General features: G+C 46.0%; 1 protein-coding gene and 1 long non-coding RNA gene across 14 annotated transcripts in view; one reads left to right on the forward strand and one right to left on the reverse strand.

Annotated features, from left to right (window-relative positions):
* The window catches only part of PLEC (plectin), a 239186-nt gene that overhangs the window by 117412 nt on the left and 108774 nt on the right, over window positions 1-13000 (forward strand). For 4 of the 13 annotated variants that reach the window (XM_075211514.1, XM_075211517.1, XM_075211515.1 and 1 more), the window contains exon 1: window positions 11-4370. The exons of 7 other annotated variants lie outside the window; for them this stretch is intronic. In XM_075211514.1, coding sequence (XP_075067615.1) covers window positions 200-4370 — 4171 coding nt within the window. In that variant the 5' untranslated portion in view covers window positions 11-199. Of the gene's footprint in view, window positions 1-10; window positions 4371-12545; window positions 12643-13000 lie in introns of those variants that run through there. 2 more of the 13 variants (XM_075211537.1, XM_075211538.1) reach the window with 1 other exon arrangement.
* Window positions 1-13000, reverse strand: part of LOC142158001 (uncharacterized) — a 216641-nt gene that overhangs the window by 36457 nt on the left and 167184 nt on the right. The gene's annotated exons all lie outside the window — the stretch shown is intronic.

The following is a 13000-nucleotide window of genomic DNA, read 5'->3' on the forward strand; positions in this document are numbered from 1 at the left end:
GGATCTGCAGTGATTATTGCAGAGCGAGGCTGCTGCTTCTCCCTCTGAGATATTATTCAGGGAGATCAGCTTTTGTAGGCTCCAGGAAGTTCCTGCTTTTTATTTATTGCTTAGTATATTTTCTTTTGTTTTTTTTGGCGTGGTGTCGTGAGGACTGCAACTTTCTGTTGTACGTTGGTACTGAGCCCCAATACCCAACATGGTGGCAGGGATGCTGATGCCGCGTGACCGCCTGAGGGCAATCTATGAAATCCTTTTCAGGGATGGAGTGATGGTGGCAAAGAACGATGAGAGACCTCAGAGTCGTCATGCTGAGGTGCCCGGGGTCACCAACCTGCAGGTAACCAAAGCAATGGGCTCACTGAAGTCACGTGGGCTTGTGAGGGAAACTTTTGTATGGAAGCATTGCTACTGGTACCTGACCAACGAGGGCATTGAATATCTGCGTCAGTACCTGCATCTCCCACCTGAGATTGTGCCAGCATCTCTACAGAGGGTCAGACGTCCCATGCCTCACCCAGGTGTACCCCGGAGGACACCTGCTGCAAATGTCCAGGCTGTCCATGGCCCAACATCTTATGTTCCAAAGCCCCAGGCTGACGTTGAGAGACAGGAGTATCGCAGGAGAGAGGAGACGGTGCTTCAGAGAGGTCAAAATACCGTACATGGCTCCTTCAATTCCCATGTGCTCGAGAACAGCTGGCAAGAAGGTGGGTGGCAGAGATGGGCAGAAAGAGATGATCAGGGCAGTTTGAAGAGGGGAACAAGTCACACTAGTCGGGGTTTTCTAGCACCTAATGCAGAAGAGAAATGGGGGACCAAGGAAAGTCAGCAGAGGGATGAGATCAGGAAGAAATCTGGGGGAGAGCAGGAGAGAGCAGGATCTGAGAGGAAGGTAAATCTAGGGACCTCTTCTTCTGGAAGTTGGACAGTTGAGAAGAGATTGGGGGAGACAGAATTACTTACAAAAGAAGAGAGCTCCAGAAGACAGGCAGTGAGTGGAAATGCAGATTTACTGACAGCTCCCAGCACAGCCATATCCATAAATGAGAGGCAGGAGCAGAGGAGGGAGGAGAATTCAGCGAGAGAGTCAAAGAGGATTATCAGTAGCGTCACCTCAACTTCACAACTCCAAAATGCAGAAAAAATATCAGGAGCCAAATTGGGACAAAAAAAAGAGGACACCAGAAAGGTAGTAACTGAGAAATCAGTTGAAGTACATGTAGTCACCTCTGTCATTGAGAATGTAGTTACCAGCCATAAAGCACTAGAGATCAGTGACCACGAGCAGGGGGTTAATGAGATGGCAGCAGTGCAGGGACAATTACTGGGCAAGGAGTCAAAACAGGAGAACAAGGGGCAATTAAAAAAGCCAAAAGACAAGGAAAAGCAAAGTAGCCAAGAGGGAGATCAGATAGTGAAGGCCTCCACATTAGTGACCTCTAACTTTGAGTTGGCAAAGGTAGAATCCAAACAAGACATTAAACAGCAGAAAAAGGGGAAGAATGTAGCTGAGAAAGAACAAGAAGATTTAAAAATAAGTCAAATCCATATGGATTCTACCTCTAAGGCTGCAGCAGTACAGGGGCAAGAAAATGTCCAGGGAAAAAGCAAAAAGCAGAATACAAAGAAGGAAGAGGTTTGTGTTACTGTAACCCCAGTGACCACAGCACCAGAGCCCCCAAAAACAGAGAGCAGGTTAGACGTAAAGAAGGGTCAGAGGAAAAAAGAGCTGGTCCAGGAAAACATAAGTGAGGAAGGGGCAGTGGAAATACAAACAAAGATACAGACCAAGAGTGTGAGTAAGGGGGAAGAGGACAAGAAGGAGCAGGCAGCGCAGGTAACAAAGGCCACAACTGAGGTGACCGTAAATATTGAATCTTCCAAAACCAAAAAGCAAAACTTAAAGGAGGTAAAGGTGGGAAAAACAAAGAGTGAGGAGGCTGTGGTTCAGGTAGTTAAAAAGACAGAGCCGGAGCTAGAAATTATACAAGACAAAAAGACCAAATCTCAAAGGCAGAATCAGAAAGATCAGGTCAAGGACATAGTGCAAGTGTCTCTGGTCAGTACTGTGGCCTCTCACCATGAGCTTATCCAGCCAGCTATACAACAGGAAGTCAGTCAGGAGAAGGACAAGAAGGGGTCCAAGAGTAAGGGTGACAAGGCTAAAAGAGAGATTGTAGAGACAACAAAGGCTTCTGCCATCCACCCACCAATGGGAGATATGAAACAGGAGTCCATCCCTGTAAAAGATCAGATCAAAGCCAAACAAGAGTCTGAAAATAATCAAGAAAACATAATTGAAAGGGCAGAGAAGTTGGAGGCTCTTGTCCTAGAACCAGTGTGCACCAATCTTCCATGCACAAAAGCCAAACAAGAGGAAAACCAGGAGAAGAGTCCAAATATCTTTGAACTGAAGCAGGGGATAGATACCACAATACAGGAAGATACTCATGAAAAGTCCAAATGTGACCTGAATCTCTACCATTTTGTACCTGTTTCATTGACTTATTCTCAAAATAATGAACAAGATGTTCATCACTCAAAATTGGAGGACATTAAGCAGGGCCTGTTGGTAGATTCCAATGAAGGCATCTCTATGCCAAAGCCTGAACAGATGCATGGGACCAAGGAACAAAAATCCAAGCTCGACTTAGACAACGACTTAAACACTGTGAACAGTCAGAAAGACCTGGCTGTGCCAGAACTAGTCATCTTTACCCAGAATCCTCCAGAATCCAAGAAGGAGGAACTCCAGATTGTGTCAGAAACAGTCGTCCTTACCCAGAAGAATCCTCCAGAATCCAAGGAGAAACTCCAGATTGTGTCGGAAACAGTCGTCCTTACCCAGAATCCTCCAGAATCCAAGAAGAAGAAACTCCAGATTGTGTCGGAAACAGTCATCCTTACCCAGAATCCTCCAGAATCCAAGAAGGAGGAACTCCAGACTGTGTCAGAAACGGTTGTCCTTACCCAGAAGAATCCTCCAGAATCCAAGGAGAAACTCCAGATTGTGTCGGAAACAGTCGTCCTTACCCAGAATCCTCCAGAATCCAAGAAGGAGAAACTTCAGACTGTGTCAGAAACAGTCGTCCTTACCCAGAAGAATCCTCCAGAATCCAAGGAGAAACTCCAGACTGTGTCGGAAACAGTCGTCCTTACCCAGAATCCTCCAGAATCCAAGAAGAAGAAACTCCAGATTGTGTCGGAAACAGTCATCCTTACCCAGAATCCTCCAGAATCCAAGAAGGAGGAACTCCAGACTGTGTCAGAAACGGTTGTCCTTACCCAGAAGAATCCTCCAGAATCCAAGGAGAAACTCCAGATTGTGTCGGAAACAGTCGTCCTTACCCAGAATCCTCCAGAATCCAAGAAGGAGAAACTTCAGACTGTGTCAGAAACAGTCGTCCTTACCCAGAAGAATCCTCCAGAATCCAAGGAGAAACTCCAGACTGTGTCAGAAACAGTCGTCCTTACCCAGAATCCTCCAGAATCCAAGGAGAAACTCCAGATTGTGACGGAAACAGTCGTCCTTACCCAGAATCCTCCAGAATCCAAGAAGGAGGAACTCCAGACTGTGTCAGAAACGGTTGTCCTTACCCAGAAGAATTCTCTAGAATCCAAGGAGAAACTCCAGATTGTGTCGGAAACAGTCGTCTTTACCCAGAATCCTCCAGAATCCAAGAAGGAGAAACTCCAGACTGTGTCAGAAACAGTCGCCCTTACCCAGAAGAATCCTCCAGAATCCAAGAAGGAGAAACTCCAGACTGTGTCAGAAACAGTCGTCCTTACCCAGAATCCTCCAGAATCCAAGAAGGAGGAACTCCAGACTGTGTCAGAAACGGTTTTCCTTACCCAGAAGAATCCTCCAGAATCCAAGAAGGAGAAACTCCTGACTGTGTCAGAAACAGTCGTCCTTACCCAGAATCCTTCAGTAGCAAAGGAGGAGGAATTCCAGACTGTATCAGAACCAGTTATCCTTTCCCAGAATCCTTCAGAATACAAGAAGGAGGAACTCCAGATTGTGTCAGATACAGTCATCCTTACCCAGAATCCTCCAGTAGCAAAGGAGGAGGAATTCCAGACTGTATCAGAACCAGTTATCCTTTCCGAGAATCCTCCAGAATCCAAGATGGAGGAACTCCAGACTGTGTCAGAAACCGTTGTCTTTACCCAGAATCCTCCAGTATCAAAGGTGAAGGAACTCCAAGCTGTGTCAGAACCAGTCATTGTTACCCAGAATCCTCCAGAGTCCAATGAAAAGGATCTCCAGGCTCTATCAGAAACTGCCATCCTTACCCAGAATACACCAAAATTCATAGTTCATGCTTCCGAAGAAGTGTGTGGTCCAGAATCTACTCTCGATGAAGGTATGTACAGGCAATCCATAGCTAATATCTAAGACCGATCATTAAATGTATATTATAATTAATTATAATGCTGTCCCTACTGATTTACCAGATTTTGTTTGTCCAATGTTAGCCTAACATGGGATTGCATCATATGTGGCTAGTTTTTGGGATGTATTTTCTTGATGTGGGCCCAAAATAACCAACTAGTCCAATCAAACACCTATGTGATCTTTATCCATCTATTTGGTAAATCTGATCAGCTGAAGACACCTGTAGGTGTGTGGTTTTCGGCCTACAACACTATAATCATCATCATCTATATAGCGCCACTAATTCTGCAGCGCTGTACAGAGAACTCACTCACATCAGTCCCTGTCCCATTGGAGCTTACACTCTACAGGAGGAAACCCACGCAAACACGGGGAGAACATACAAACTCTACACAGATAAGGCCATGGTTTGGAATTGAAGTTATGACCCCAGTGCTGTGAGGCAGCAGTGTTAACCACTAAGCCACTATACTGCACACATATGGACCTCCTGCGATCAGTGGAAGTTTGGTGATTAGGCCAAGTAACCAGATCTGCCCTTAGTTTGGTCATCTTTATAAGAGAGGCTTTGAGCACGAGTACTTATTATGTTTATTGGGTCTGGTGAGTTTTATGCATGTGAACATCAGTGCATGTTTTAGTGACTGAGATGTAGTTACATGTCTGTGACATTGATATCTCTCCCTTCCTGGGTGACAGTGGTCATTTAGCTCATATCTCTAAGATGTCTCTTCCAGGTGATATAATGTAACTAATGTTATAGTAACAGCTTCCAGTGACATACAGTAACTCACAACATACAATTACTGCAGGGTAACCTAGCTCTGATGTGTCTCACCATTGTGGTTATGATATGAATGAATGACCTGAGGGGGATCACTTTTAGAGAGGAGAGGTGGGAGTGATTGAGAGAACTTGGAGGGACTCCAAACATTACACTGCTCCCAAGTATGAAACTATCCTGAATAATGTGAGATGTAGGCTGACAGAGAACATGGAATCTGCATATTCCTGGTATTACCCTCCCTTCACCCATCTATAACCCCTCGGCAATGCAGCATAAAACACGCGAGAGACTCTGGAAAGGGGAAGTTCGGCTGTGGGCAGGAGAGACTGACTCATATCTTTGCTATGGGCCAGCTGAAAAGAGCATGGCAGGGGTTAATGCCATGTTCCATAAGTGACGTCTTTCAGGCTGCCCAATCACATTCTTCCAAATCACACTTGGATCTCTAGCTGTTGTTGTAAAACAATAGGTCATGCTGGGACCTGTAGTTCCACAACAGCTAGGGAGTTTCTGTTATTTGTACAGTACACCACTGAATTCCAGTGCATGGCCCCTGAGGGCCAGGATTGTGGGCGGGTCACAGGCTGGTAGGCCGTGCCCAGATCACACTCTTTGTCGGCGCAGGTGTATTACATTCCTGTACAGAAGGTTTATCAGCCTCCGGCATCCACATGTTCCGGAGGAATGTTCCACGAGCAGCAGGTCCGACCAGTCCGCAGAGCTCCGCTCTGGTGTGTTTCTCCTGTACCACACATTCAGGACACAGTGGTCTGTACACCTGAAGTGTACCCCTCACCTGCACACAGTAGCGGCAGCCATGTTGTGCACTATAATTGGTGACATTAATAAGCTATGATACATGAAGCAGTGATGTCACGTTTCCTACATTCCTGGATATTACGTCCGTTCACAATCACAGAATAGCTGCCCCCACCGGACGCTGGATGCATGGCCTAAAATGCTGGTTTATAACCTATGCGTTAGGTGGTCCACCCTGCCCACAATAAGGTGCTGCCTTCTGTCTGCTCTCGGATAATGAGGGTCTATCGGGATGTTCATCTAGGATAATACATTATTTTATTATATATAGGACTTTTCTAATTCACAATATACATCCAGCTATAAAGCGCTCTGCATTATCATATTCCATAGGGCGTATAATAGAAGCAAAAAGACAGTTGTTGTCAGCGCCTATCCTTAACACTGCACATCTGTGCGTATCTAGCAAAATTATATAGGTTCATATTTTGAGCATAACATTTAAGCCTGCATCAAGGGCACTTCATTATATGCAGATCCTACACTGACCTATGTGCTTCAAACACCATTAAAATGCAGTTAACATCAGATGCACTCAGCTCCCAGGTACAGGGGCTTACATCCAAACATGCAGTATAAGGACAAACGGTGACAACAACTGTCTTTTTGTTTTGTATACATATTGGGCATTTATATTACCATACAGTCGGTACAATGCATGATATGGGATTAACCGAGCGCTGGCTTATTTCTTCTCTTGTGTTGTGTTGGCAGCTGTCTATCAGGCCTATATAAGGCATTTTGGATATGGCTCACAAGCCAGCCCTTGCTAGATGTAAGCACCTATACCTGGGAGTGCACCTGATTTTAACTGCATTCAATGGTGTTTGATATAGGTCAGTGTAGGTCCTGCATACAATGAGGTAACCTGGGATACAGGCTTAAATGTTTTGATTAAAATATGAACCAAAACCTCATGTTCTCATTTTGCTAAATACACACAGATTTGCAGTGCTAAAGAGAAGCGCTGAGAACAACTGAATTCTTGTTTTGTGTACATACAGGGCATTTATATTGCCAAGCAGCTGGTACGAAGTATAATACAGGAATTAACCGAGGGCTAGCTTATTTCTTTTCTAATTACATAATGCAAGGTAAAAAGGGTCTATAAGGATTCTCACCTAGGATAATATATTATTTTATTATATATACTATTATTCTATATACATCCACACTACACACCTGGCTATATATTTTCAAATAAAATGGACTGAAAATGCACACACGTACGCCCATATTCAAGTACAAGCGGATCTGAAGAACTGTTTCCTTTTGTATATGGTTATAAGCACACTCTGGTTATACGTCACTTGCTGTACGCAGACACAACACACTGCAGGATCCGCACAATGCATATGTGTAATATAAATTCCCATTAGAACGCATGTAAAAAATATTAAATACATTAACATACCTGTTAATAATCTTGTTTTCTACGTGACATACATATATCAGGATGTTATTGTTATTTTTGCGCTTAATTGCGCATGTTATGGCATGAATACATGTCAGTTATCATAATCATCACCATTTATTTATATAGCACCACTAATTCCGCAGCGCTGTACAGAGAACTCACTCACATCAGTCCCTGCTCCATTAGAGCTTACAGTCTAAATTCCCTAATATACACACACAGACATAGAGAGAGAGTCTAGGGTCAATTTTGATAGCAGCCAATTAACCTACTAGTATGGTAGTAGGTTTTTTTTGGAGTGTGGGAGGAAACAGGAGCACCCGGAGGAAACCCACGCAAACATGGGCAGAACATACAAACTCTTCACAGATAAGGCCATGGCCGGGAATTGAACTCATGACCCCAGTGCTGTGAGACAGAAGTGCTAACCACTGAGCCACCGTGCTGCTCTATCACTATCAGTTGGTGCTTACGCCTGCCCTGTAGCTGGTGTAAGTGGTGCGACTGAAAATCACATCCTGAGAGATGGCCAGAGCTTGAATCGGACGAATGTACATTGGCTACGTGCATACGCCACTATCCTTCCCCGTTCTGTCCTTCAAATTGTAAGCAGTCGAAAGTGTCGACTGCACTTGAAGATGAATGCATGCACTGGTATAAAGTTTGTCTCTATACGCAGAGCAATTTTACGCAACATACGGCACGCAACGGGACTTGTGTTCTTTAATGAATCAGGCCTTATATTATCATATTCCATAGGTATGTACAGTGAAAATTAAGTAAGGAAATAGTACAGACCTCCTCATTACTCAGCTGACTGTGTCCGTGCCGCTGTCATTCCTATGGCTCTGTTATTGTGGTGAGTTTGGTGTGTTTCTCTGGTTGTACATCACTGGGAATGTGTCGGCACGCTATAAAAATACAACAACCTGTCATAACTGAAATTTCCTTTTTTTGGCATATAAACGTTATAGAAACTGAATTATGAATATTGTCAGCATTATCCAGATTATATTAGCACATCCGGCCTCTCTTGGCTAATGTTATTTGTAGATTAGTTTCTGGAAAGTTCAGTGAAGAATAAAGGGCTCAGTTCCCCTCTGATGATGGGTGAACTTGGGACAGAATCTCAGGAGACCAAGCAGACAGTCCCCGTATCACCTGCTACATGTCTGTCTCCATCAGTCCCAGGCCAGTATCGCAGTGCGGTTCTGGCACTCACGCTCCCATTCTCTCTCACTCACACTCACATTCTCTCTCACACTCTTGCTCCCATTTTCTCTCTCTCTCACACACACACTAATAATCTTTCACACACTCCCATTCTCTCACACACGCACCCTGGCTGTAGACTATGTAACTTTTTGCTGAATGCGGTATGCACTATATTCTGATTTATTGCTGCTACTTTGCCAATAAACATCTGAAGATGTCTAACAAGATAAACATGTTGGTTCATATTTGGGCCTCAGCTTTTGGGTGTATATTATATTGGTGGTCTCGTGGACCCTCACTTGGCAGACACTGGTAATGGCAGTGTGTTTGTCAGTGTCCTGGACCATATAGGGCATAAAGGGTGAGATCTGGAGAGAGCGTGCTCAGGCAGCATCCTCCGCTGGGACTTGTTGGCTGGAAGGAGGTGGAGGCTGGAGGAGGGTGGAGAACTCTGCTGTTCCCTTACACCTCAATGTGTCTACAACGCACTCTCCAGAGCTGGATGTGTGGAGTGGGGCTGAAGAGCTGACACTTGACACAATGGAGGAAGATGGTCGCTGTTATATAGATGATCTCATACAGCAGGGACAAGGTATGATGATATGTAATTATTGCATCATATTGAATATCTGTAATTAGTAATATTGTAATAAAATATTTATTTTTGGCAAAAAAATACTAGGGGAGCGATTTCAGTGATGCTCCAAATCTGGAACAGTCACACAGATTATTGTCTTTTGTACATTCCAGTCTACCCCCTGGTACCCCTCAACGTGTCACCTTTATCCTGGGATACCTATCATTCCCCTTACCGTGATCCCCTGCTTAGCTCTCTGTCATCAACTGTGACCTCCCCAAGCCTATACCTGACCTCTCAGTGATGCCCTCTCCTTTCCTGAGCTTCTTCTCTGTCATCATCATCCTCCTGACCTCTGTGCTCATCAAGCCTATACCTGACCTCATTCAGTGATGCCCCCTGTACTTTCCTGAGCACCCTCTCTCTCTCATCTTCCTGACCTCTGTGTCCCCGAGTCTTTACCTGACCTCATTCCATGATGCTGACACCTCTCCTGAGCACCTTCTCTCTCATCTTCCTGACCTCTGTGCTCATCAAGCCTATACCTGACCTCATTCAGTGATGCCCTCTACTTTCCTGAGCACCCTCTCTCTCTCATCTTCCTGACCTCTGTGTCCCCGAGTCTTTACCTGACCTCATTCCATGATGCTGACACCTCTCCTGAGCACCTTCTCTCTCATCTTCCTGACCTCTGTGCTCATCAAGCCTATACCTGACCTGATTCAGTGATGTTCCCTCCTATCCTGAGCACCCTCTCTCTCATCTTCCTGACCTCTCTGCCCACCAAGTTTTCACCTGATCTGTCAGTGATATTTTCCCCTGAGCACCTTCTCTGTCATCATCATCCTCCTGACTCCTGTGCCCCCCGAGTCTTTACCTTAGCCCAGTGACTCCCCTCTTCTTCTCTCTGTTTTGGGTTCTCTACATTTTCCCCTCCATCTCTTTCCTTTCACCTAACATATTTCTGCCCCCACTCCAGTCTCCGAGGGCCCTCTCTGTTCTTCTTTGCTGTTGTCACTAGGAATCCCCTCTAATTCTCTCACCTGCATCCCCTCCCCCATATCTTCTTCTGCCATTCTTCTGTGTTCCTGCAGGGTTCACCTCTAACTTCTCATCTTTCCCCCTGTCCTAGGATATTCCCTTCCTCCATACCTCTTTACAAACATGCAAGCTGAATGTTACATTTCCTAAAATAGTCAGGATTGTTATTCACTCCTAAGCTTTGGGCTGGCGGGCACAGAATGTTGGCAGTGAGTGGGTTAAATATAGGAGTGGTCTGGTGATGTGCATCCACGAATGCTTGTAATGGCTTGTAGTGGAGATAGCTTGTTCTTAATTAAATAATGCTCAACATGCATTTTTGATATCATCATAAACCTCCTTATACTATTTTTGTAGCTCATAAATAAAGGGTCTCTCTCACACCGCTGAAGCTTTGTTGCGGGAAATATCACAGCTCATAACACCTCTTATTGTAACTAGGAACAATCAGTCGGGGCACCCTAAAAACTAATGGGGAGATGGACATCTGTGTTCCATGCACACTGGGCAGACCCTCCATAGTGGGGAGTGGGACAACTGTGTTCCACACACACTGGGGATACCCTCCGTACTGAGGAGATGGACAACTGTGTTCCACACACACACTGGGGAGACCCTCCATACTGGGGAGATGGACAACTGTGTTCCACACACACTGGGCAGACCCTCCGTACTGGGTAGATGGACAACTGTGTTCCACACAGACTGGGGAGACCCTCCATAGTGGGGAGTGGGACAACTGTGTTCCACACACACTGGGGAGACCCTCCATACTGAGGAGACGGACAACTGTTTTCCACACACACTGGGGAGACCCTCCATAGTGGGGAGTGGGGCAACTGTGTTCCACACACACTAGGGAGACCCATCCTACTGGGGAGATGGACAATTCTGTTCCACACACACTGGGGAGACCCTCCATACTGAGGAGATGGACAACTGTGTTCCACACACACTGGGGAGACCCTCCATAGTGGGGAGTGGGACAACTGTGTTCCACACACACTGGGGAGAGCCTCCATAGTGGGGAGATGGACAACTGTGTTCCACACACACTGGAGAGACCCTCAATACTGGGGAGATGGACAACTGTGTTCCACACAGACTGGGGAGACCCTCCATACTGTGGAGATGGACAACTGTGTTCCACACACACTGGGGAGACCCTCCATACTGGGGAGATGGACAACTGTGTTCCACACACACTGGGGAGACCCTCCATACTGGGAAGATGGACAACTGTGTTCCACACACACTGGGGAGACCCTCCGTACTGGGGAGATGGACAACTGTGTTCCACACACACTGGGGAGACCCTCCATACTGAGGAGACGGACAACTGTTTTTTACACACACTGGGGAGACCCTCCATAGTGGGGAGTGGGACAACTGTGTTCCACACACACTGGGGAGAGCCTCCATAGTGGGGAGATGGACAACTGTGTTCCACACACACTGGGGAGACCCTCAATACTGGGGAGATGGACAACTGTGTTCCACACAGACTGGGGAGACCCTCCATACTGTGGAGATGGACAACTGTGTTTCACACACACACTGGGGAGACCCTCCGTACTGGGGAGATTGACAACTGTGTTCCACACACACTGGGGAGACCCTCCATACTGGGGAGATGGACAACTGTGTTCCACACACACTGGGGAGACCCTCCATAGTGGGAAGATGGACAACTGTGTTCCACACACACTGGGGAGACCCTCCATACTGGGGAGATGGACAACTGTGTTCCACACACACTGGGGAGACCCTCCATAGTGGGGAGAGGGACAACTGTGTTGCGCACACACTGGGGAGACCCTCCGTACTGGGGAGATACTTGGGGAGACTACTGGGAAGATGTTGCGCATACACTGGGGAGACCCTGCGTCCTGGGGAGATAGGTAACTGTGTTTCACAGACACTAAGGAGATCCTTCCTCTGGGGACAGGTACAGTCCACCGTGCACTGGGAACACCCTCCTAGCTATGTACACCCCAGAACCGTTTGTGTGTTAAAATGATCACTGTCCGAATATAAGACAGGAGTCTGCAATTTCTGAATCCATTCCAGGTGCTCTCCAGAGAATGGGAGGGGGGGGGGGTCCTCTCTGTAGTTGTTTATTGCCCCCATTCAGATTTGATTCTCTTTATGTTATCTGTACAGTTACTGTATCTGCCGCCTGGTGTCCTGTGTTCTTGACTCCTAATTCCAGTAGGAATCTAAGTCTGACATATGACGCTGTCCTGTTATTTATATCCTGCTAATTCCTGGCCCCTCCACTGCCTCTTTGGACACTCACAATCGTGGACGCTGGGCTGACACAACGAGGTTCAGGGTCTTTTATTGTGATCTGTAGTGGTGGTCTCCAATGAAGATTGTTCCAGGTAGGTCCTTTAAAGACCCCAATTAATGTGTTCACTATGAGCTGCTTTAATGTGGGGAGAGTGCGAGCAGCAGCCCCCCTATTTTTGGAAGAGGTATTCCTAGATGTGCCACGACCAGTTTCTGCCAGTACAAATGGTTACTGTGTTTAGAAACAAACTAGCTCTGACTGACATCTAATGTCTCTTTATGGAATGGGGGAGAGGGATGAGTGTCTGGTATTTGGGGCAGGGGGCACCAATATATTTCCCTGTCTTATAATCTGACTGATGGATGTGTCAGTCTTATTTAGCATTGTGTATGAATGTTGTCTGTACAGTAATAACAGGGAGAGAGAAAGACTGTATATTAACTCTGTAT

This window comes from Mixophyes fleayi, chromosome 5 (genome assembly GCF_038048845.1).
Source record: "Mixophyes fleayi isolate aMixFle1 chromosome 5, aMixFle1.hap1, whole genome shotgun sequence".
Lineage (NCBI taxonomy): Eukaryota > Metazoa > Chordata > Amphibia > Anura > Limnodynastidae > Mixophyes > Mixophyes fleayi.